At 40.4% G+C, this 22914-nt stretch overlaps 2 protein-coding genes across 2 annotated transcripts in view; one reads left to right on the forward strand and one right to left on the reverse strand.

The window, feature by feature from the left end:
• Positions 1 to 643: 643 nt before the first annotated feature.
• Positions 644 to 2036, reverse strand: LOC101978714 (ubiquitin-conjugating enzyme E2 E2). Its single transcript, XM_040270994.2, has one exon. It carries the CDS (start codon positions 1770 to 1772, stop codon positions 1368 to 1370), a length of 405 nt encoding a protein of 134 aa, XP_040126928.1. The 5' UTR covers positions 1773 to 2036; the 3' UTR covers positions 644 to 1367.
• Positions 2037 to 4977: 2941 nt separating this feature from the next.
• The window catches only part of LOC101956690 (metalloprotease TIKI1), a 39142-nt gene continuing 21205 nt past the window's right edge, over positions 4978 to 22914 (forward strand). Inside the window, 5 exon segments of the mRNA XM_078027898.1 lie at positions 4978 to 5004; positions 9190 to 9391; positions 9394 to 9484; positions 9486 to 9569; positions 9571 to 9712. Of these exon segments, the coding sequence (XP_077884024.1) occupies positions 4978 to 5004; positions 9190 to 9391; positions 9394 to 9484; positions 9486 to 9569; positions 9571 to 9712 (546 nt within the window).

The raw sequence follows: 22914 nt of genomic DNA on the forward strand, positions 1-22914 counted from the left end.
AATATCTTCTACTTCTGCCAAATCTTATATCAGTCTGCAATTATATTATGATGTGAGGCTTTTGATAAGGTCTGTTTCATTTTTCTTTTGAATTTATCAAGAAGTTTTTATTCCATCGGTTAACCACTCTTTTTTTGGATCCAGGGCCAAAAAACAAACAACAGAAGTATAGAGGACCTCAAAGAGGTTTTATTTATGTGGGTTAAAGGAAATATTAAACATAAGAATGTGGAAGTGCATTATTACATTAACCATCCAGCAGGGTGATGTCTTTACACTCATGCAGCATCTGGACAATTCTACTGTAAGCCTGTGAGAGAATGAGGGTCAAAGAGGAAGGTATTTTAATATTATGTAAAACTTTTGACTTTTCAGTCTCCTGGAACAGTTTTTGGGGACACTCACAGTTCTCTGGACAACACTTTGAGAATTCCTATTCTATTCTGTGAATGAACTCTCTTAGTCTCTTAGAAGTTTGGAAAGCTAGTCAGTAATCAGGGCAGTATGCTTGAGCCACATGCTGAAGAGGACATTTGTTAGGTTTTTGGAAACTCTGGAATCCAGCCTCCAATCTAACATAGCAGCTGGCCAGGATAGGATTCTTTTTTTTTTTTTTTTTTTTTTTTTTTTTTATCAGCCACAGTGATTTATTGAGTGCTTTAATAATACAAGTGTACATCAACTGATCCACAGTCAAAAGTGGCAGGTCCCTAAGAAATTTACAAGCACTTTAAGTAAATCAAAATACATATTATTTTGTTCAATCCAACAGTCTTCTGTGTGGTGAACAGAAGGCTAGTGATAAACAGGGTCTCAGTAATGCACAGTGATTCTGATTGAAGCTTTTGTACAAAAACTTGTTCCCAGTAGCATGCACCCACCAATAAAGACTTCAGTACAAAAAATTAACCCTAAGCACTACATTTAAGTAGAAACAAGATAGAATTCTGAATTTGTGTTTTTCTGAAGAACAAATAAAAGGAAAAAAAAATCAAAGTAAAACAAACAACAAAAAACAAAACCACACAGTATTACAAAGCTTTATAAGAAAGCTCTTACGATTATAGATCCAATGTTATTTGCACTGAAAATAAAAGTTCCTATCCACACTGATGTGGGGAAAAATAATCCCAAATCTTTCAAGTTAACAGAAATCAAAAAGGTAATAAAATGAGAGAGAAAGAGAGGGGGGAGGGAGAGAAAGAAAGGAGAAGAGGGAGAAAAAAGGGAGACATACTATCACAAAACAGTTCAAAATTTAATAAAAACTGGAAAATAAGAACCGAGGTCCGGAGGGGTGGCAGGGCTATTGATGCACTTGGTAAATGTGCTTGCACAGGTCCGGCAGGGCGGCAGGCAGCAGGTCCCTATGTGGCGTACTGCTTGGTCCACTGTCTGGCCATCCGGTTGTGCTCTGCTCTGTTGGTCATGTACTGTGTGGCAATGCTGCCCACCAGAGGATCGGCAGGGTTGCATTCTGTAAAAAGTGAGCAGATGGAGAGAAGAACTTTAGAGATGGTTAGGGCTGGACTCCAGTTGTCTTTCAGGATGTCTAGACAGATCACACCTTGGCTGTTAATATTACAGTGATAGATTCTTATTCGGAAGGTAACCTTTGGGGGTTTAAGTGGATAGTCTGGTGAAAAGGTAATGTCAAGAAAGAACACCCCTCCTTCATAGACAGATCCAGGGGGTCCCAATATAGTTGACCTCCATTCATAAATATTGTCTCCTTTGGGTCCAGCACTACAATTGGGAGGAGGGTCCAACATAATTTCTGCAAGTTCCTTCTGAATTCTTTTAGCACTAGTTGACAATTTAGCAGCTGTTTTGCTGGATATTTTCCCCTCCTTTTTCTTGGGTTGAACTTGCTCTCTTTCTGGTTCTTGCTGAACACTTTCACGTTAGTCTCCATCAGAACTTCCTCTACTTGTGCTTGGACTGTCATCAACTCTCTGTGCCTCCGTGGACATTTTAGATTCCTCAGCGCCACCGCCCCCACCTCCGGCCATTCCAGCTCCGGCTGCTGCCCACGGTTGCCAGTTGCTGCTGTGGCCGCCCCTGAGTCCTGGAAAAGTCCAGGATAGGATTCTGGAACACTGTTGGATTGGAGGACTGGTTTGGATTCTATCACTGTTTAATTATTAGGTTGTCTGAGTACAAGTCCACCCACAGACTCTGAACACCAGGAAGGCTGTGTCTCTTATCAATATTCAAACAGAACACTTGAGTGTTCTTTGCTGTCTCTTCCTGATAATTTTTATGCTTGCTTTTTCTTCCCTATGGAAAGTTCTTCCCAGACTTATTCTTGTGCTTGCTCCCTTATGTCTACCTGATCATGGTTCAGATGTCTGTCAATGTAACCCTTTCTGATTACCCTATTAAAGGTGATGTCAGAACCCACTCCCTTTCTATCTTTCCTTGCTTTATTTTTCTCAGTAGCTCTTAAGCACCTTCTAATTAAAACATTTTATTTTTTTGCTTTCTTCCCACTCACTTCCACTTCACTCCATGTAATCTTCATGTGGGTAGGGATTTTTGTCAGTTTTGTTTTCTTCTGCATCCTCAGTGCCAGAAGTGTGCCTGGCCATAATAGATGCACAATAAATATTTGTTGACAGAAAAGGGTGAACTAAAGCCAGTTTACTTGAGCATCAACCTGAGTGGGCTGCTGAAAAGTAATATTGGAAAAGTGTAGTTATCACAGGTCCCAGGATGCTAAAATGGGATGACACAAAGGGTGCATGGTCTTAGGGAGCTGGCTGCACTACAAATACATTGTGCTCCTTTGTTCCTTTCATTGCATACAGCTGCCAGGTACCTGTTTAAAATTTGTGTTTCATCTTCCCTGGATTTGTCTTTCTCTTTTGAGGACTATTACAACAAGGTTTAGAAGGGACATGTTCATAGTGTTCAATTTTTCATAACATTAAAATACATGGTTTCTTCTGATAGTACTTGGCAGTCATAATTACAAGGAAATGGGATGGTATTTTTTTTCTCCCATGGAAACAAACAGTGATACTACTGAGAATATGAGTCTGAGGAATTAAGAGGCAGTTGCATCTGTAGTCTGTGCTCTGGGCTGGGGCCTTACCAGTGGGCAGAGACAAGGTAAGAGCTGCCAGATCAGAAGCCCTGAAGACTCTTCTTCCAGCATGAGCCCTTTCAACTAAGTGTCTGGGGAGGGGGACAGTGTCAATACACTGAAGGAATGGTTACTGGTATACAGAGTGGGAAGCAAGTGCCCTGTTTGTCAGAACAGAACTTATTGAAGATGCCCTACACAATAAAGTTCATTTCATTAAAAACACGATTTGAACTTTTGTGTACATGGCAACTATTTCACTATATGGGAATGTGAGAGTAAGATACAATTCTTGGCATTATAAAATTAATGGAAAAACCCCTGAATTGGGTTAACCTAAAAAGAGAGAATGGGGAAAAGTGCACCTAAAGAATTTTATGATGTCAGTATAGTATTTATCTTGGCAGATCATCTGGGATAGGGAAGGGGACTGGGCAGAGCCTTTCTAGACTTGGAGTCAGGTGGCAGTCCTGAGCAATAGTCAGTAGGCTATTAATTGAAAAAATATTTGACTGAATTGCAAGCAAAGTCTGTTGTATGGCAAGGCCTTGTCGTATGCTGTTTGAAACCTGGGACTCTGGAGTGGCTTCAGATCATGGGTGCACCACCTGACAGCTATGAGGTCTTGGGGAGGATAATAAACTTTGCAAGGTCTCAGTTTCTCCATGTGGAAAGGAGTTGTGTCCTATTTAGTTTTCTATTCCCTGATCTTTCTCCTTACAATTTCTCTCCCGAATAGAACAGGGGAGGATTTTGCCCCACCATGCCACCCAAACTGTTCTTGTCTAAGTCCCCAGTGACCTCATTGTTACCCAATGCTAAGGTCTATTCTCAAGCTGTCACTTATCTCTGGCCCATCACTTAACCCACTTGCTTTTTTTTTTTTTTTCCTTCTCAGTTCTCCAGCAGCCTCAAACTGGTCACTTATTGTCTTGCCTGACTGCATTTTTTTCCCCCTGACTTCTTAAGGTTAGAGGGCCTCAGGGGCCAAACCCAGACTTTTTTTCCTTCTATTGACAGTTGGACCTTTGTCGATATCATCCAGTCTCATGACTTTAAATAACACCTAAATAGAGATGATGTCCTTATTTTTATCTCTGGTCTCAGCTTGTCCCAAACTTCAGACTCATGTATCGGCCTACCAACCTGACCTCACCTATAGGTTGTCCGTCATCTCAACTGATCAGCTCCAACACTAAACTTGGGACCATCTTTTTTCATTCTATTTCATCCTGTGGATGGCAGTTTCATTCTTGTATTAGCAAATCCTCTTTTCTAACTTCAAATATCCAGTATTTGAATCACCTCATCAGACTTATCATTTCCACTCTGTTCTCTCACTTGGGTTATTTTGGTAATGTCCTAAGTGATCTTCTTGTGTCTGCCATCATCCCCCAGAAGTCTATTCATCACAGCTTCCAGAGTGTACTTTTAACACATAAAGGCAACTCATGTCACTACTCTCTCAAAAATCTGGGCTAGTTCCCATTCTGCTCAACTTAAAAGCCTGAGCCCTTCCAGGAGCCCAGAGCCCCTGCATGGCCCAGTTTTACATCCCACTTTTTCATCAGTTATCCCTCTGGATCATGTGGCATCCTTGCCTCTCTAATGCATCAAAGACCTCCCTGCCTCCGGCCTTTGCACTGCTACTCTCTCCTTCTGGAGGGACTGCTCTTTTTTCAGATATCCCCACTGTTGGCTCTTCAATCTCTTTCATAGTAAGGCTTAGATGTTCTTGTAGACATCCAATGATTTTCTTGATTCCCTTGTCGAAAAATTGTACCCCACCCTCACACCAGATCTGCTTACATGTTGTTATAATTTGGAGATGAGGTGTTCCCTGAAAAGCTCATGTTAGGCAATGTAGGAATGTTCAGAGGTGAAATGAGATGTGGCTGAAGGAAGTAGGTCACAAGGTATGCCTTTGGGGGTTATGTCTTGTCCCTGGCTCCTAGTGCTCACTCTGCTTCCTGGCTGCTTTGAGGTAAGCAGCTTTCCTCTACTCTGCCCTTCCACAACAATGTTTTGCCTCACATAATGGAGTCGGCCAACTACAAACTTAACCACTTAACCTCAGAAACCATGAGCCCATAATGAACTTTTTCCTCCTCTAAGTTGTTCTTATTGAGTATTTTGGTCACAACAATGAAAAGTTGACTAACACACATATTCTCCACAGCAGTTATAACTAACATTTCCCAAGTCAGGCCCTTTGTTTCATGTACTGTTGTATTCCTAGCGTCTAGAATAGCACTTGGCACACGATAGGCACAGCAGAAATAATTGAGGAACAAATGAGTGTTGAATGAAGTTGGTAGGACAATCCATGTAAATTTCTTGGACAGTGCCTGGTACACAGTGAACAGAATGACTTTATCATCACTACTATTATTACATGGCAGATGCCAGAATACAAGCATTTGTGTTTTTTTTTTTAAATCTGAGCAGTTTTCAGTGAAAACATCATACAATGGCCTTATATGTAGATTAATAATAGTTGTAACAGTGACAATAAAATACGTAATAAAATAAAAATTGATGCATATTGAATAAACTGAATAGGAGTGCAGGTATTCTGTTAGAGTCTGTAAACAAGTCAGGATGGCACCTGGCATTTTGCCAGAGAAATGTTAGAGTTCATAAACAAGTCTGGATGGTGCCTGGCATTTTGCCAGAGGGAGTGGTTTGTGAAGTAACGCCAGTGAGCCATTAAGTGTGGAGATTTCTTATTGGTTGACTGCTGTATCAAAACAAACACAAAAACAAAAACAAAAACAAAAAACCCCATAGAGGGAGACCCTCATCACTCCATAAGAGGATTCCTAGGGGCTGGAGACTCTGTATGTTGTTTATCTCTTAATATTACTTCAACAATTAATCGTTTTTTGTTTTCTTTTTGCAGTGCTAGGTATTAAACTCAGGGGAGCTCTAATCACTGAACCATATATCCCCAGCCCCATCAAGTAGCTTTTTAAAATCTCAAGGGTGTAGCTGAAGCAGAAGCAGAAGCAGGATTTAGACTCACCCAATTAGTGCCTTCTTAAAATGTTAGGTGAGTAGACAGAACTGCAATTTGAATGCTTTAAATAACAAAGTCGCAGGCTGAGATGGATTCTCTTTGTCATGCATGAGGTTTAAGATATTGAGGCAACAGTTATAAATTGGAAAATTTTATTTAAATGTCATGATTTTTGATAAAAGTATTGCTGGCAGCTAAGCTAGGGAGGCTACTGGGATCCTTGCTGGCCAGATTCAGTTGCCTGCTGGCTGAAGAAACAGGCAAATAGGTCGGGCAACTTTGCATATCCCCATAATCTCAGCTACTTAGGAGGCTGAAGCAGGAGGATCACAAATTCAAGGCCAGCCTCGGCAACTTAGTGAGACCCTGTCTCAAAATAAAAATAAAAAGGGCTGGGGATGTAGTTCAGGTGCAGAACATCCGTGGGTTTAGTCCCCAGTCCAGAGAGAGGGGGAAATGATAGAAAAAGGGAAAAGGGAATTTTAGGCAGTTTAATTGAGCTGGGGAGAAATAGCTAGATTGCTTCTTCACTGGTACCACAGCAGTTGCACAAACAAAAGCCAGGTGATTGATATATATTTAGATAGGCTATACTAGACAGAGAGCATGTCAGTTTTAATTTCCTTGGCATCTGTCCTCACAAGGAAGTTTTTGTTCTCAGTAGGAGGAAATCAGAAACTCTGTTTCAAAAAGTCTGTTCTGGAGCCACAGAGCTCTGTTCCCTGTGGCTAGTCCTAGGGCTGCTTAGCCAGTTTATGGAGAGTTGTGGGCTTCTTTGCTGCTGCTCCCCTGGCCTTATCTCACCCCCAGCCCAGTGTTTACTTGCCTGCCTCTGCTCTCACCTGCGAGTGCAGTCCTGTTCAAATGGTGGTTCTGTGAAAGACAGCATGGGGTGGGAGAAAACTTTAGCCAGCTCCACTCTTGCTTATCTTATATTTAGAGATTCTTTGTGATGCAAACTTCCTTTGAAAGGGGTTGTTGCTGCTGAACAATAACACAAATGCAAACACAATTGATCCTGTTATTTGCCAATTCCATATTTTTGAATTTGCCTATTTGCTAAAATTTATTTGTAACCCCAAGCTAATACTCCTGATACTTTTGTGGTCAACTGCTGCTGCATGCAAAATGGAAAATTTTGAGTTGCCAAAGTGCACATTCCAAACTGACACTGAATAAGGTTGTTCTGTGCCTTCTTGTTTCTGCTCCCACACTGTTAACAAGTATCCTTTTTGTGGCTTACTTAATGCCATGGTTTTGCATTTTTGTAGGTAATTTTACTGTTTAAAATAGCCCCAAGTATGGTATTGAAGTGCTCGCTAGTGTTCTAACTGTGAGAATGGTGTAATGTGCCTTATGGAGAAAATATGTGTTAAGTTTTTCAGTGTTACATTCTAAATAAAGTGCCTCTCAACAGAAGCACACATGGAACAAAGTTGTGTATTGACCAGTTGACACAAATGTTATGACCAGAGGCTCTGAGGAATTGAACCATATATTTCCTCTAGGAGCAATGGTTTGGTATTCATGAATCCAGTGTTTATGGGGACTTTATATAATCCATGAATAATGAGATCTGGTTATAGACTGAAACTCCACAATCCAAGGAAGTATGTTACCTAAAAGGAAATTAAGCCTTTTGGATGTGTTCCAAATCTTCTTTCATATAAATCCAAAATTTTCACATTCTGGATTGTGTGACGTGTGGTTCACCCTACATGTATGTCTGGCCTTCAAGTTACTCTTGAACTCCTTGAGGGCTGTCCTGTGTACTTCTTTGAATAATACTTCTTGATAAACAGATACTTCATAAATTACTAAGAAACACTCAGGAGCAAAGGACATAATGACCTGGCCTTAGATGGACACTTACCAACATTAAGTCTTTGAGAATGCTGGAAAGGATACATAGAACTCTGTCCAGTTTTCTTCTGTTGAACCAGGACAAAGAAATGCAATAAAACAGTACAGGGACAAGAGCAAATTAGGAAGCCAAGGCTCATTAAGACCACATTTTCAACCTTAGCTGTAGTTTGGAATGACCAGGGAAGCTTTAAAACTACCACCTTTGGGGCTAGGGATGTAGCTCAGTGATAGCAAAGTCTAGTGATAATAAGCCTAGCAAAAGTTTGGGTTTAATCCCTAGCACTGCCAAACAAAAAATCCTATCTCTGAGACCCAACATCCAGAGATTCTGATGTGATTGGTTTTGGGCAGGACCCAGCCATTGGACTTCAAAAGCTTTACAAGTGATTCTAATGTACAGCTAGACTTGAGAGCCTCTGCCCTTGGGAATGTTGAATTTGAGATCTGAAGAAACAAGGTCAACAAACTGGAGACTATCATGCTAAGTAAAATAAGCCAATCACCCCAAACCAAAGGCCAAATCTTCTTTCTCTTTGATATGCGAGAACACACAATAAGGGTAGGGGAGAGAAGAATAAAGTTCACGGAATTAGACAAAGAGAAATAAAGGGAAGGGAGGACAGATAGGAATAGGAAAGACAGTACAACAAATCAGACATAATTTTCCTGTGTTCACACGACCAGTGAAACTCCAAATTATGTACAACCACAAGAATGGGAGCCTAATTAGAATAAGTTATACTCTGTGTATGTATGATATGTCAAAATACACTCTACTGTCATATATATCTAAAAAGAACAAATTAAAAAAATAAACAGGGTCATCAGGTCTACCCTGTACCTTTGTGAGTTACCTTCTCAAATGTCTCTTATGTGGTAACAGGTGTATCTTTAGATTCCTCTCCAATCCCTGTGCAGTTCATTGTAGGGCAGATAAGGGTAAACCTCTGAACTGGTTATTTCTGCTGTTTTTCTCTCCTGAATCAACATTTTGATGGAAAAATGAGAAAGGATGTTGAAATATTGTTGGCAAATGCGGACTCTTGCTCCTGGCAGATTAATCTACCTAGACTCAAAAGTCTAAATCCTACTTTGATCATTTTTATCTTGAAGTGCAGTTTATTTCTCTAATTCCTTTTTTCCTCCAGATTCCTGACTCATTCTTCCCTCCTGTATCATACTTTGATGTTGTCTCTCTTCTTTTTATCAAATTCAGTTGAATTACTTCTTGTGGATCCATAAAGTGAGACCCACATCTTACTCCTTTGGCATTATCCATGTCCCATAAACCCTAGTCTGGGACTTCATTACTAATAATTCCAAGAAGGCTTTCCAGCAGAGCAACATTATGTACTTTGAGTTGGACCTCATGGACTCCTACACAATCTCTGTCCTCAGCAGCTGTCAGATGATGCCAAAAGCAAGAACCTCTAAGATGTGCTTGCCAGGGACATCTACTTCTGCCTCAAGTGCCACTTGGAGTATGTCAAGCTCAGGATGCCCTTGTGGATGATCAGACCAATGAGGCAAGGGGCTGTATGTAGAGTACCTCTTCACTGCCATTGTGGGGAACCAGGAACACAAGAGGCTCATGATCTGAAATGGACATTAAGTCCTGGAGGTTACCTGTCCTAGACCTGTACCTTGCCAAGGAGGCAGAGTGGCTGAGGAAACAGACTGGGGCAGTGGAAGAGGTGGAAGAGCAGTGCCATCCATTGTATGGGCTGAACCTTTCCCAGGTAAGACTACATGAAGGACTTGGTGGTATTTAGTTGTGTGGGTGGATTTACTGAGTTTCAGTATAGGAGATGGACCAGAGGTATTGCTTGTTTAAAAGTTATCTTTGCTCAAGAATGCTATTTTGAGGATTAAAAAATAAGCCTATTTGTTATCACTTATTTGAGTATTGCCAAAAAAGAAAACATTTTTTTCTTGTCATGTCAACAAATATTGTGTGCTAATGTTATGCATTTTTAATTCAGATAATTCATTAAGAAGCTGCTTTGAGAGACTGTGAACAGATGAATGCCACACTGGTTGTCACAGGGTATGGCCTAGTTTGGAGATGATGCTGGCTGTGGCTGTTTTGGGTAACAGCAGTCCCTTGGAGATCATTGTTGTGCCTTTTCAGGACACTGCCCCCTGGACAGTGCCTTTTCTAGGTATAGTTATGTTCCACTTACTCATGGTTTATACCTCAGAGCACTGGAATTTAGGTTGATTGATGGTAGGAAGTTCTTCACTTCTTATAAAACAAGCAATACTTGATTAAAGAGCTTATTTAATTTGGTGAAAATTGCCTTAAAGTGAATTAGATGAGTTTCATCCCCAGCACTGCATTAAAAAAAAAAAAAAGGCATTAGGTGCTTCTGGGAGCCGGTGGGATGTTGCATTATGAAATACATCTTGTTTTGTGAATATTCTCAGTGAGTGGCCTTGAGATGTTGGTCCTCAGGATTTGGAATGGCTATTAACCCAAATATTTCCTTTAGCAAACTTTGAAATGCTGAACTAGGATTGTTATTTAAAGGATGTAAGGACATGCGACTAAATCAATCAGGGTTCCTCCAGGTGAACTGGGCTGGCACTAAATAATTGCACAGACACAGAAAGTATCTTTTTCTTGAGGTTCAGTGATGGCTTCTCTGCCCTAGCTCCCACAAAGGAGGCAAGAGAGGCAGGGGAAAAAAGAGAGAGCACGCCTGAGACCATTCTATTTATTGAGGGGAAGACATTTGTGAAAGTTCAACCCAAATGAGACAAAGGATTGGGTTTCAGGGGGGTATAGCTCAATCCCATTGCTGAAATTCCTTGCCAAAGGAAGTTGAGGTCCACCTGCTTTCGCACTGCAAGCAGAAGCCAGTTCCACACCTCCATTGCTCAAGGCTAAGGGTATATGCTCACCTCCTACATGCTCAGATCCTATTCATGGAGCCTGGACAAATTAGAGTATCATGTCATTCATGCTATGAATTTCATAACAAATTCTTTAGGGTCATAAGGGAATTTAAGATGTATAAACTAAACTTTTTGTTAGACATTGAGGTTAAGCTAGTAAAGTTAGAGTTTAAATATGGAAGGAAAACACTATACAACTTATTCCTGAGATTCTTGTTTAAAGGTAAAGTCCCCACATTTCATTTATAAACAGTGAAATATTCATAACCTAAGGACTTTTTGTATCCATGCAGATTCAACCAACAGCAGAACAAAAATATTAGAAAAAAGAACTGAACTGGATTGAACATGCACATACTTTTTTTAGCCTGTTGTTATTTCCTAAACAATATAAGTTAACAACTATTTACATAGCATCTACACTGTATTAGGTATTACAAATAATCTCAAGACAGTCTAAAGTATATGGGAGGATGTATGTAGATTATATGCAAATACTACACCATTTTATACAAGGGACTTGAATACCCATGGATTTGGGGGATCCTGAAACTGAAAATGACTCTACAGCTCAGAGACATTTTTTTTTAAGTTCTGGGGATTCAACCTAGGGCTTTTGTTTTTGTTTTTGTTTTTGCCTTGGGGTGCTGGGGATTGAACCCAGGGTCTTATGAATGTGAGATAAGCACTCTATTAACTGAGTTATATCCCCAGCCCTCAACTCAGGACTTTGAGCATATCAGGCAAGTGCTCTACTACTGATCTACAATCCCAGCCAATTCATTAACTGTTAACATATGTATATATACAAATAACTATCATCCACAGTAGGATTTCCATCATTGCATAAAATTATCTTCCTTCCTTCCTTCCTTCCTTCCTTCCTTCCTTCCTTCCTTCCTTCCTCCCTCCCTCCCTCCCTCCCTCCCTTCCTTCCTTCCTTCCCCCATGCATGACAGGCAAGCACTGTACCACTGGGCCACACCCCCAACCTTTACTGCCAAGTTTTTATTGCAGAATTTCTATACAGAAAAGTTCACTTGATGAAGTTTTAAATGTAGCCATTCTCTCAGTACCCAGGGTGAGAAACAATAGCACCAGCTCCCTGTCTTTTAAGGACAACTATTATCCTGATATCTTGTGTGTGTGAGGCCAGAGTGGTAACCATTGCACTATGAATCTAGGCTGTTTATCCTGACATCTTGGAGCATGAATTAGTTTCACAGTTTTAAGTATCCTACTGCTGAGTTAGATTCCAGCTCCTGACTGCCCCCCCTAATGGGGCCAGTACTGTTACTTCATTAGTTTCAGTCTCCACTCTTCTCTGTTGCCTTTCATCTAGCTCTCTTGACTCCTATATACCCTGTCTTCCAAGGCTCCAGTCAGGTTCATGGCTCCTGGTTTGTGTGGTGCAGGTCCCTAAGATTAACTAACTGAAATTTGTGAATAGAATAGATGCCTGACATGGATACCTGGATTCATCTTGCCATTTCATGGCAAAGGCCATCCTTGCCCCTCAGGATGAAGTTGGGTTGTGACTTCTACTTTATGTTACCCGGAGTTTGTGTCTACTTCATATTGCTGGCTGTGTTGCTGTTCGCTATGTAAAAGAAGTTTGTGAGATGGGAGCTGGAGGTTTCCTCACTTCCACCAAGTCAGCACAAGTGGGTTTCCTTTAAAGATACAGGTTTCCCCAGAGAAACAATGATTACACACCACTAGGCATCTATGAACAGGCTCTGGGCATGGGGCATTGCTATGTCAGCTTCCCCTGAGGCTGAAGAAATGAACTTGTCTAACCAGAAGACTCTCCTGCCCACTTCTGCATAATGGACTGGATGTCACAGTGAGGTATGGTGGCCATCTTGGACAGCCCAGTCTCTTCAGTGTTGGACTCTGTCCTTTGGGACCCAGCCACCTCTAGGTTTGGAGTCTGAATCATGAATCCCTAAGCTAATATGAATGCAGCCACTAGTTCTGGGTTGTCCTCTGCTTTTCACAAGAAGGGCCCGCAGTGTGGGCATTCTATATTCCAAGAATCAGCTAGTTGGATGTAGAGGTCTTTTGCAAACCCTAAAGTGCTCTTTTGTGAATGCTTAAGTGTGATTTGAATTATTGTACAAAGATGGGTTTGTTATTTTCTCTTGCCAATAGATGGCACTAACATATTTTGTATTTGTCTTCTCGGCTATCCCTTTTCTAATTGTATCTTCAGTAATATGGAATGTATTAGCCTTCTTTACCTCTAGGACTAGTAACTCCCTCTCTTGTCTGAAAAGCCGTCCCCCTCCTCACCTTATTTATTTATTTTTTGCTTTTGACAAAATGAAACCTTAAGCAATGATTTAGGCCTGGTAGATATGCTTCTGGATCTTATGAAGTAGTTTCTTAAACCATAGTTTGGGGTGTTGGGAAGATAGGAATCAGTCTTTGGAGCAACTTGTCTTTACTTTAGTCAGTCACCTGACAGAAGAAACAACTCGCTCTAGGATGACTTATTGGAAATATGCAGGGCATGTTGGTGTGGGAGGCAGCCACTGCTTTAGGAGCTTGTGGTCTGGCTTGGAGAGGTTGGGAAAATTCCTACAGAGATCCCATCTCTCCCATTCTCTGGTTAGTAAGGGCCAAGTGAATGCTGGAGGAGTGGGAGATAAGGAGGGGCTGGCAGCCTGAGGAGCCTCATGAGGAGGAGGGGGTCAAACTCCTTGAAGAGGAGGTAGTCTGAGGAGAGGTTCTAGGGATTCCTTTTGTTGTACTCCCCAAGTATTCTTGCATTGATGCATTGGGAGGCAAATAGACTGAGGCCAGCCAGAACTAGGAACAGTTTTCTGGACTAACCCATGGACAGGCCCAGCTAGAGGCAGAGGGTGAGACATAATGAGAATTGGTGCAAAGCAGGTCTGGGCTATGAGGTCTCCTGTTTCTAATCTAGTTCTGCTTCTTAGAGTTATCACCTACCATTTTTAGAAGTTTGATTTACTGAGGGGTTCTTTCAGCCTATATTCTAGTAAAAGCTAGAGAGGTCTAATTTTTCAAATTGACTGTGATGCTGATGGAAGGACTTTCCCACATTTTCCACAATTTATTTGGAACATGGACATCTGATATTCTCTTTTTCCTGGGTAGGTTTGGTTTAAAATAAAGGTCTAGGAAAATTATGTGAACTGTTTGAAAGGGAAATGATCGATAAAATATGTGCAGATCTGTTCATGTACATGTGATGCAACATCCTCAGTAGAAACCTCCGAGAGACAGGTGAGCTGTGTTGTAGGCATATGCTGTGCCCTCTGCCTGGAGCCCTGCTTCATGCTTTTGCTCTGGCTAGTGGCTCATTCACCTTATTCACAACTTCTGAAGGAACACTTCCCAAGTCCAGAGATGACCTTCTGCAGTCTGCTCAGAATCCCTGTGCTGGGATCCTGATCTGCCCTTGAGGCTGGACCATATACTCTTGGTTCTTATGTGCCAAGCTCTCACCAGTGGGAGGTACTCATGAATGATTATTGGATAATGAGTGAGCCATTGTGGAATGTGCCAGCCAGATAGGATATGTGGTAGTCAGATTTCAATGTATGGCTCTGGGGCAGAACCAAGGGCACCACTGAATTTATAAGAACCTTGGCAAACAGAGGACACAATATGAATGAATCCTCAAGACAGAATAGTTGAATACAGCCCTTCTAACAGCTGAGTACATGTGAACCATCATCTTAAAATTCATAGGGAGACTAATCTTTATGTTTTGCTTTGATTCCCTTTTTGATTTTTGACATTCTTTGCCAGCATTAATGTACCACAGTTCTTATTCCTAGGCATAGATGGGTAGAAGTACTATAGTACTATAAATGTCACAGGAGCCCATCACATCTGTTTCCTGAATAAGCCTTTTTTCCTGTTTTTAAGGCAAGTAAAAGATGTGGGTGAGTATTCTTCCTAAATTGGAAGTCTGATGGACTCTTAGCTCTACTGGTTTTGGGGGGTTTCCACAGCAGTTCTTCATTTTGTCATCCCTTTAATGACTTTTTTAAAAACAGACATGGAAAATAAAACAGCTGTGAACCTTATGGCTGCTTATGATGTTCATGAACTTCTAGGTGCACACTAGAATTCTGTGTTTCCACCTGGGAACGGGCCTGGCTTAAGACTTGCCTTTACATTTCTTAAGCCCTTAGCATGGACGAGGCACTCAGTTTCTTATGGGGGTGGGGAGCTCAAAGACAAAGCAAATGTTGATTCTGCCTTCCCTCAGCTCTGGGCTGACTCTTAAAAGTCCAAAGTAGACTTTGTAAAAAGAATAGGTATTTTTGCACTCACATATGGATTATGCTTGTGTTAGACCCTGTCTTGGCTAGATTTGGTCCTGCCCAGCTGCCTTTGGGGTAATAGGTCATAAAAGAAGTACATCATGGATTCTGAAACCCATATCTCCGCCTTTTGCTCTGGTGAATGAGGTTGAGAGCAGGGAATTCCTTCACACCTCCAGCAGCAAGGTCTTTCTTGTTATCTGTTTGATGGGTCAGCTCAAGGACACCTGTAGACTTTAGGAGTAACTCCCAGCAAGTCTCTATAGCAGACAGAGTGAGAGGGGTGCTCTTCAGCTCTTCTCCAAAGAATCATATGAATGTGATGAATCTTTTCTTGGAGGTGGTTGTTGGTGGTGTAGTATCCTATCACACACCACAGGCATTATAAGCACTTTTTATCCTTACAGTAGTCCTCCCTTATTCTCAGTTTTGTTTTCCATGGTTTCTATCACGGAATATTAAGTGGAAAATTCCATATATATATGAGAGAGAGAGAAAAGATTCATCACATTCATATGACTTTTATTATAGTATATTGTTAGAATTTTTTATTAGTTTTTCAAAATTTTAAACTGATAAATATAAAAACTATACATATAAATGGATTATGTGATATTTTGATATATGTATACATTGCATTGCATAATAGTTAAATCAGGTTAAACATATAATTCCTCAAATATTTATCAGTTCTTTATAGTAAAAACATTCAAATCTTTCTTCTAGCTTTTTGAAATGTACAGTACTTTAGTTTTAGTTATAGTCATCCTACTGTGCAACAGCAAAATCAGAACTCCTTACTCTTATTTAACTATAACTTTATTCCTATTGATTAGCCTCTTCCCATCACTCCCCTCCTCACCTACACTCTCTTCATCCTCACAGGGCCATTTCTTTGAGCTGGGTTGGGGGTCGGGGGACTGGGCAGACAGAGTGCTTTGGCATTTGTTCATTTCCTTATTTTTTTTTTTCAGTTTTATTACTTTTTTATTCCACATTTTTTTTTATTGTTGGTCGTTCAAAACATTACACAGTTCTTAATACATCATCTTTCACAGTTTGATTCAAGTGGGTTATGAACTCCCAACTTGGCAGTTCTATTGGATTAGGGCTCTACTCTTATGATCTCATTTAACCTTAATTACTTTCTTAAAGGCTCTGTCTCCATGTACACTCAGGGGGGATTGAGGTTTTAACATATGAATTTGGGTGGACACAATTCTGTCCATAATAGAATGAGATGGACGTGCTCAGTTGGCTGCTGGTCAGGGCAGGACTTTGGCTAGTTAGAAAAGAGAAACAGTGGCCAGGAGCCCTAACCAAAGAAAGGGGAAAGCTTTGCAGACATTCTGGAGATGTCAGGAAGAGAAGTGGAAGGCCCAGTCTGCCCTGTGCATTCTTCCACTTCCTTCCATGCTCTCCAGACCTTCAGGAACAAACCATCAGGTACAAAATAGCCCTTTCCCAAGTTGAAGTGTTACCCAATGGCAGTTTCTTTCTGGACTTTGTGCTTGAGTCCTTTTGCTCAGTTCCAAGTTTTGAGAAGTGCCTCCCTCTCTCCCTAAAAGCAGATCTTTTTTTAAAAATTGATTTCTTAAAATAATAAATGACAGCAGAATGCATTAAAATTCTTATTACACATACACAGCACAATTTTTCATATCTCTGGTTGTGTATAAAGTATGTTGACACCAATTCGTGTCTTCATACATGTACTTTGGATAATGATGTCTATCACATTCCACAATTCTTGCTAACCCCCTGCCACCTCCCTTTCCCTCCCACCCCTCTGCCCTATCTCGAGTTTTTCTATTCTTCCCATGCTCCCCTTCCCTACCTCACTATGAGTCAGCCTCCTTATATGAGAGAAAACATTCAGCATTTGTTTTTTTGGGGATTGACTAACTTCACTTAGCTTTATCTTCTCCAGTGCCATCCATTTGCCTGCAAATGCCATGATTTTATTCTCTTTTATTACTGAGTAAAATTCCATTGTGTATATATGCCACATTTTTGTTTTATCCATTCATCTATTGAAGGGCATCTAGGTTGGCTCCACAGTTTAGCTATTGTGAATTGTGCTGCTAATAACATTGATGTGGCTGTGTCCCTGTAGTATGCTGTTTTTAAGTCCTTTGGGTATAGTCTGAGGAGAGGATAGCTGGGTCAAATGGTGGTTCCATTTCTAGATTTCCAAAGAATCTCCATACTGCTTTCCATAATGGCTGTACCAATTTGCAGTTCCACCAGCAATGTATGAGTGTACCTTTTCCCCCACATCCTTGCCAATACTTGTTGTCTTCATAATAGCTGCCATTCTGACTGGAGTGAGATGACATCTTAGAGTAGTTTTAATTTGCATTTCTCTAATTGCTAGAGATGATGAACATTTTTTTATATATTTGTTGATTGATTATATATCCTCTTTTGAGAAGAGTCTGTTCAGGTCCCTGGCTCATTTATCGATTAGGTTATTTGCTTTTTTGGTGCTTAGCTTTTTGAGTTCTTTATATACCCTAGAGATTAGTGCTCTATCTGATGTGTGAGGGGTAAAAATTTGCTCTCAGGATATAAGTTCTCTCTCTCTCATAGATTGTTTCTTTTGCTGAGAAGTAACTTTTTAGTTTGAATCCATCTCATTTATTGATTCTTGGTTTTAATTCTTCCACTATAGAATTATAGTCTTATTAAGGAAGTTGAGGCCTAATCCCACACGATGAAGATTAGGGCCTATTTTTTCTTCTATTAGACGCAGAGTCTCTGGTTTAATTCCTAGGTCCTTGATCCATTGTGAGTTGAGTTTTGTGTGTGGTGAGAGATAGGGATTTAATTTCATTTTGTTGCATCTGGATTTCCAGTTTCCCTGCACCATTTGTTGAAGAGGCTATCTTTTCTCTAATGCATATTTTTGGCACCTTTGTCTAATATAAGATTATTGTAATTTTGTGGGTTACTCTGTGTCCTCTATTCTGTGCTATTGGTCTACCAGTCTGTTTTGGTGCCAATAGCATGCTGTTTTTGTTACTATTTCTCTAAGCTTAAGGTATAGTGATGCCACCTGCTTCACTCTTCCTGCTAAGGGTTGCTTTAGCTATTCTGGGTCTCTTATTTTTCCAGATGAATTTCATGATTGCTTTTTCTATTTCTATGAGGAATGCCATTGGGATTTTGATTGAAACTGCATTAAATCTGTATAATATTTTTGGTAGTATGGTCATTTTGATAGTATTAATTCAGCCTATCCAAGAGCAAGGTATTTCTTTCCATCTTCTAAGATCTTCTTTGATTTCTTTCTTTAGGGTACTGTAGTTTTCATTATGTAGATCTTTCACCTCTTTTTTTAAGTTGATTTCCAAGTGTATATATATATATATTTGAGGTTATTGTAAATGGGGTAGTTTTCGTCATTTCCTTCTCAGAGGATTTGTCACTGATATACAGAAATGCTTTTGATTTATGATTGTTGATTTTATATCCTGCTACTTTGCTGAATTCATTTACTAGTTTTAGAAGTTTTCTGGTGGAGCTTTTTGGGTTTTCTAGGTATAGAATTATATTGTCAGCAAATAGTGCTAATTTAAGTTCTTCTTTTCCTATATGAATCCCTTTAATTTCTTTCATCTAATTGCTCTGGCCAGTGTTTTAAAAATTATATTAAATAGAAGTGGTGAAAGAGAGCATCCCTGTCTTGTTTCAGTCTTTAGATTGAATGCCTTTAATTTTTCTCCATTCAGAATGATGTTGGCCTGAGGCTTAGCATAGATAACCTTTATGATGTTGAGATATATTCCTGTTATCCCTAGTTTTTCAGTGTTTTGAACATGTAAAGGTGCTGTATTTTGTCAAATGATTTTTCTGCATCTATTGAGATGATCATGGGATTCTTGTCTTTGAATCTACTGATGTGATGAATTACATTTATTGATTTCCGTATGTTGAACCAACTTTGCATCCATGGAATGAATCCCACTTGATCATGGTGCACGATCTTTTTAATATGTTTTTACATTTGATTTGCCAGAATTTTATTGAGAATTGTCCAAAGAAGTGCATGGAAATTTTAGCTCTCAAGCACGGCAGCATGACAAAGACTGAAGCAGGACTTTCATTACCATCTTACTTTGAGGCTGGTCTAGATAATTCTAAGAGACTAGTCCTCTTTCAGGTAAGGGAGAAGGGATTTTAAATGGTGACTGGTAAGGGAGAAAATGAGCCTGAGAACATCCCCACTGCCTGGAAACCTGGGAAAGGTGGAGAGGCCAGGATGAGGCATCTTTAATGTGTCTTAAAAAGTTATTGGGGTGAATGCCCTGAGGACAAGGGAGACTCTTTTCCTACTTTCCCAAACTATCTTCAAGGGACTAAATGATTCTCAAAAATGAACTAAGAAAAAAAGAAGACAGAGCTACCCCGTGTCCCAGAAAGTGAGGTGAGTTCCTGAGCCCATGGGAAGCCCTTTGTTTGGAAGCCTGGGAGAGTTGGAGGCTAGTGGAGGTGGTGTGAGCCTCATAATGGGCAATGTCTTTCATATGCAGAGAAGCAGTTTGATCTGAGGGGGATGAAAGTGCTGAAAAGTAAGAGAGAATCCCTGAGGGGCTTTTGTGTTTGAGAAAAAAAGGCATCTTCCAGTCCCACAGAAGTCTCAGGAAAGAGAAAGAGTCCCACTGTAACATCCTCAGCCCAGAAAGAAAGGGAGAGAAAAGGAGGACTGTGGGGAGGCAAGGAGAGAGTGGAAAGGGAGACGTGGGGCAGGGAGGAAGGGAGGGTAAATTGAAACACTGGTGTGAACTGTCTTGTAATAAACTTATTATTTTCTCTAGTGAAGCAGCCTCTCAGGAGACAGTACGGCTGAGCCTGTTTCATTGGAGGAAGAAAGAGTAGTATTCTCCTGATAAGATGATATGATTTAGGTTGGACTGATAATCATCTTTTTTTTTTTAAAAAGACATATAGTATATAATACAAGGCAAGGTCTAATGTGAAAGTAGCAGCATATCTATCTTACCGTATTTTCCAGGAGAATAGTAAACCTCTTTTGTCTTTTTACAATTGGAAACTCTATGCAAAATGGGAATTTTATCCTATTGTAATAATTTCCAGTAATTTTCCTTTCTTGATGTCATGTTACCCTCTTGAAATCTAAACTCATGCAAATTAAGAGATTTGTAATGAAACAATTGGTATTTGATCTAGATATGAATACTTTTTGCTTGTGGATGATTTTTGAGGCTATCCTGTGCGGATAGAAATACTGTTGGTAGCCAGTGCTAGGGCATTGAACCCCTTTTCAACACAGGTGTAAATGGCATGGCATGGAGAGGGAAAGAACACTGGAATCATGTCCCTTTAGGGGTTGTGGTTTGAGTAGGAGGTTGGGTAGGAGGGCACAGTGATTTGACACTCAGCGTACACCTTGCATAATAGAATGGTCTCTGAGAGAAGATGGTTTGTGAATTTTTCTCCCAGAGATGGAAAGTGACCCAACACTGTGACCTCCAGATGAGGGATATTAGTTAGCAGGACATGAAGGGTCAATTAGAGGCTATCTTTGAATTTTCTGACCTGGATGTCATAACTAGGTAGTATGTGCAAGAGAAGTTAGGCATTTTGCCTCTCCTTACCTTAGAGGTGCTTGGGTCTGCAGAGTCAGGCAACCCTCATCTAAGGAGAGGTGCCTTAGTATACCTTGGAGGGATCAGATTGCTGCCTCTTCCTGTTCTTCTTTTAGCAGAAGTCCCATGACAGTTTTGGCTTGGGGGCCATGGGGATACTTCCTGGGGAGTCTGCACCAATGGACTTCTTACTTGAAAGACTGCAGGGAACCTTAATTTTGTATTTTCATGCAGTTGGAAATTTCTGTCTTCCTGTTCTATGATTTCCTTTAATGACTGATATTGTCACAGGAGAAGAGATGACTCCAGAAAAGGGTCTAAGAAGTTCACAGAGTGGAGGGGAACTTCTACTCAGGAGCCAAAGTGTTCTCAACATGATGGAAAAGAATTTCATCATGCACCAGAGAAAGGCATAGACAAAGGTTCATTTAGAAAGTAGATCCACATTCAAGGGAGGATGTGGGCTACCTAGAGAGTGAGAAGACCCTCCTTGTGATGTCATCCAATTTTTGTGGAGAGGCATAGTTATGGACCTGACTGAAGGTGGAGCCAGGGTGTGGAGCTGCAGTTTTGCACCAGTCTCTGTGCTTGTGGATTTCCCTCATTTTACAAGGTGCATGGCCCAAGGGCATGTCCTAAAGATCTAAGACTGCTTTCTTCATCTCAGTTACTTGTGGGCATTTCCTTTGAGATTAACTATCTCCCACTTCCCCGCCCAAATCCCTATCTCAACATTATCACATGTTTAAAGATGATTCAGGCTATAGCTCCTTAAACAACAATAAAGGAAATCATTCCCCAAACCTTGACTTTTTGTTTCTGGTTTATTTTATATTAACTTCAGTGTTTGTTCACAGAAAGGTTTTATGGTTTACTTAAAGTCCAAAAAAAAAAAAGTAAATATCACTGTATCTCGGTGTTTTTATATGCCTATGTCTATCTCTGTCTGTAATTGATTCATCTATCTATTGATCCATCTGTGGATCATCCATCCATGTCCCTGTTTTTACATGCAGAGACCATCCATGAAGGAGATACAAGATTCTGGCAGCAGTAGTTGCTTTTAGGGAGGGTGATTAGAGAATAAGAATTAGAGGAAAATATCTATTTCTACATACTTTTTGGAATTTTTACCATATGCATATTAACTGTAAAAAAAAAAGTTGAGCTGAGATTATTATAGGTTGAGTCATGTCCCAATCCTCCAGAATCCTAATACTCAGCACCTCAAAATGGGACCATATTTGGGCATAGGATCATTGTAGATGTTGAAATTAAGATGAGGTCTTTAGGGTGGGCCCGAACCTAACATGATGAGCCCTTATAAGAAGGGTACATTTGGGCCAAGAGACAGATACACAGAAAGAACTCTACATGTAGATTGAAGGTATGAAGGTAGGAAAATCCTGGGTGGGATCCTTCCTTAAGGCCTCTATAGACAGCGAGTCCCTGTGGGCATTTTGATTACAAACATAACCTGCAGAATGGTGAGACAAAACATTTCTGATGTTTAAGTGACTGAGTTTGAGGTACTTTATTACAGTGTCCCTAGGAACCTCATGAAACATGTGAGGAAGGAAGCCTTAGTGGAAACTGTAAAGGAAAGAATTGAATGTAGAAAAGGGGGGTGGTTGAGGTTGGTTAGGAAGGAGGAGAGGGGCAGTGAACAAGTAGAGGAAGGTGGGCAGACTCAGCCAGAACTTTCTGACCTCGTCTGCCCTCTGGTCACCTACTGTCCTCTATTTTTGGCTTTCCAGGAATAGTCCTTGTGTCCCAGTTGTGTCCACTTTTCTTGATCCTGTAGTGCCTAGGAGACTAGGTCAGTGAAGACATCCCATCTAGAATGGTTCTGGGCAACTTAAACTAAATAGAGTTTTTTTTACCCCCTGATGAATTTACTTATCTGCAAGTCACACCCTTAAACCCAAAATTTGTCAGACTTGCTCAGACTTGGCCTAGCACAGCAAGGAAAGTAAATCACATATAAATGACCAACAGCTGTTAGTCATGCCAGAAAGGGGACCTTCAGAGATGCTGCTGTGGGTTTCTGAGGAAGCTGTGGGTTTCTGAGATCTACTCTTCAAATGTCTTTAAAATACATGTGTTTCTAAATATGGCCTCCAGACT

This window comes from Ictidomys tridecemlineatus, chromosome 12 (genome assembly GCF_052094955.1).
Source record: "Ictidomys tridecemlineatus isolate mIctTri1 chromosome 12, mIctTri1.hap1, whole genome shotgun sequence".
Taxonomy (NCBI): Eukaryota; Metazoa; Chordata; class Mammalia; order Rodentia; family Sciuridae; genus Ictidomys; species Ictidomys tridecemlineatus.

Excerpts from the sequence above, each read along its gene's own strand:
- LOC101978714 (XM_040270994.2), bottom strand. The coding sequence starts at position 1,772 with ATGTTGGACCCTCCTCCCAATTGTAGTGCTGGACCCAAAGGAGACAAT.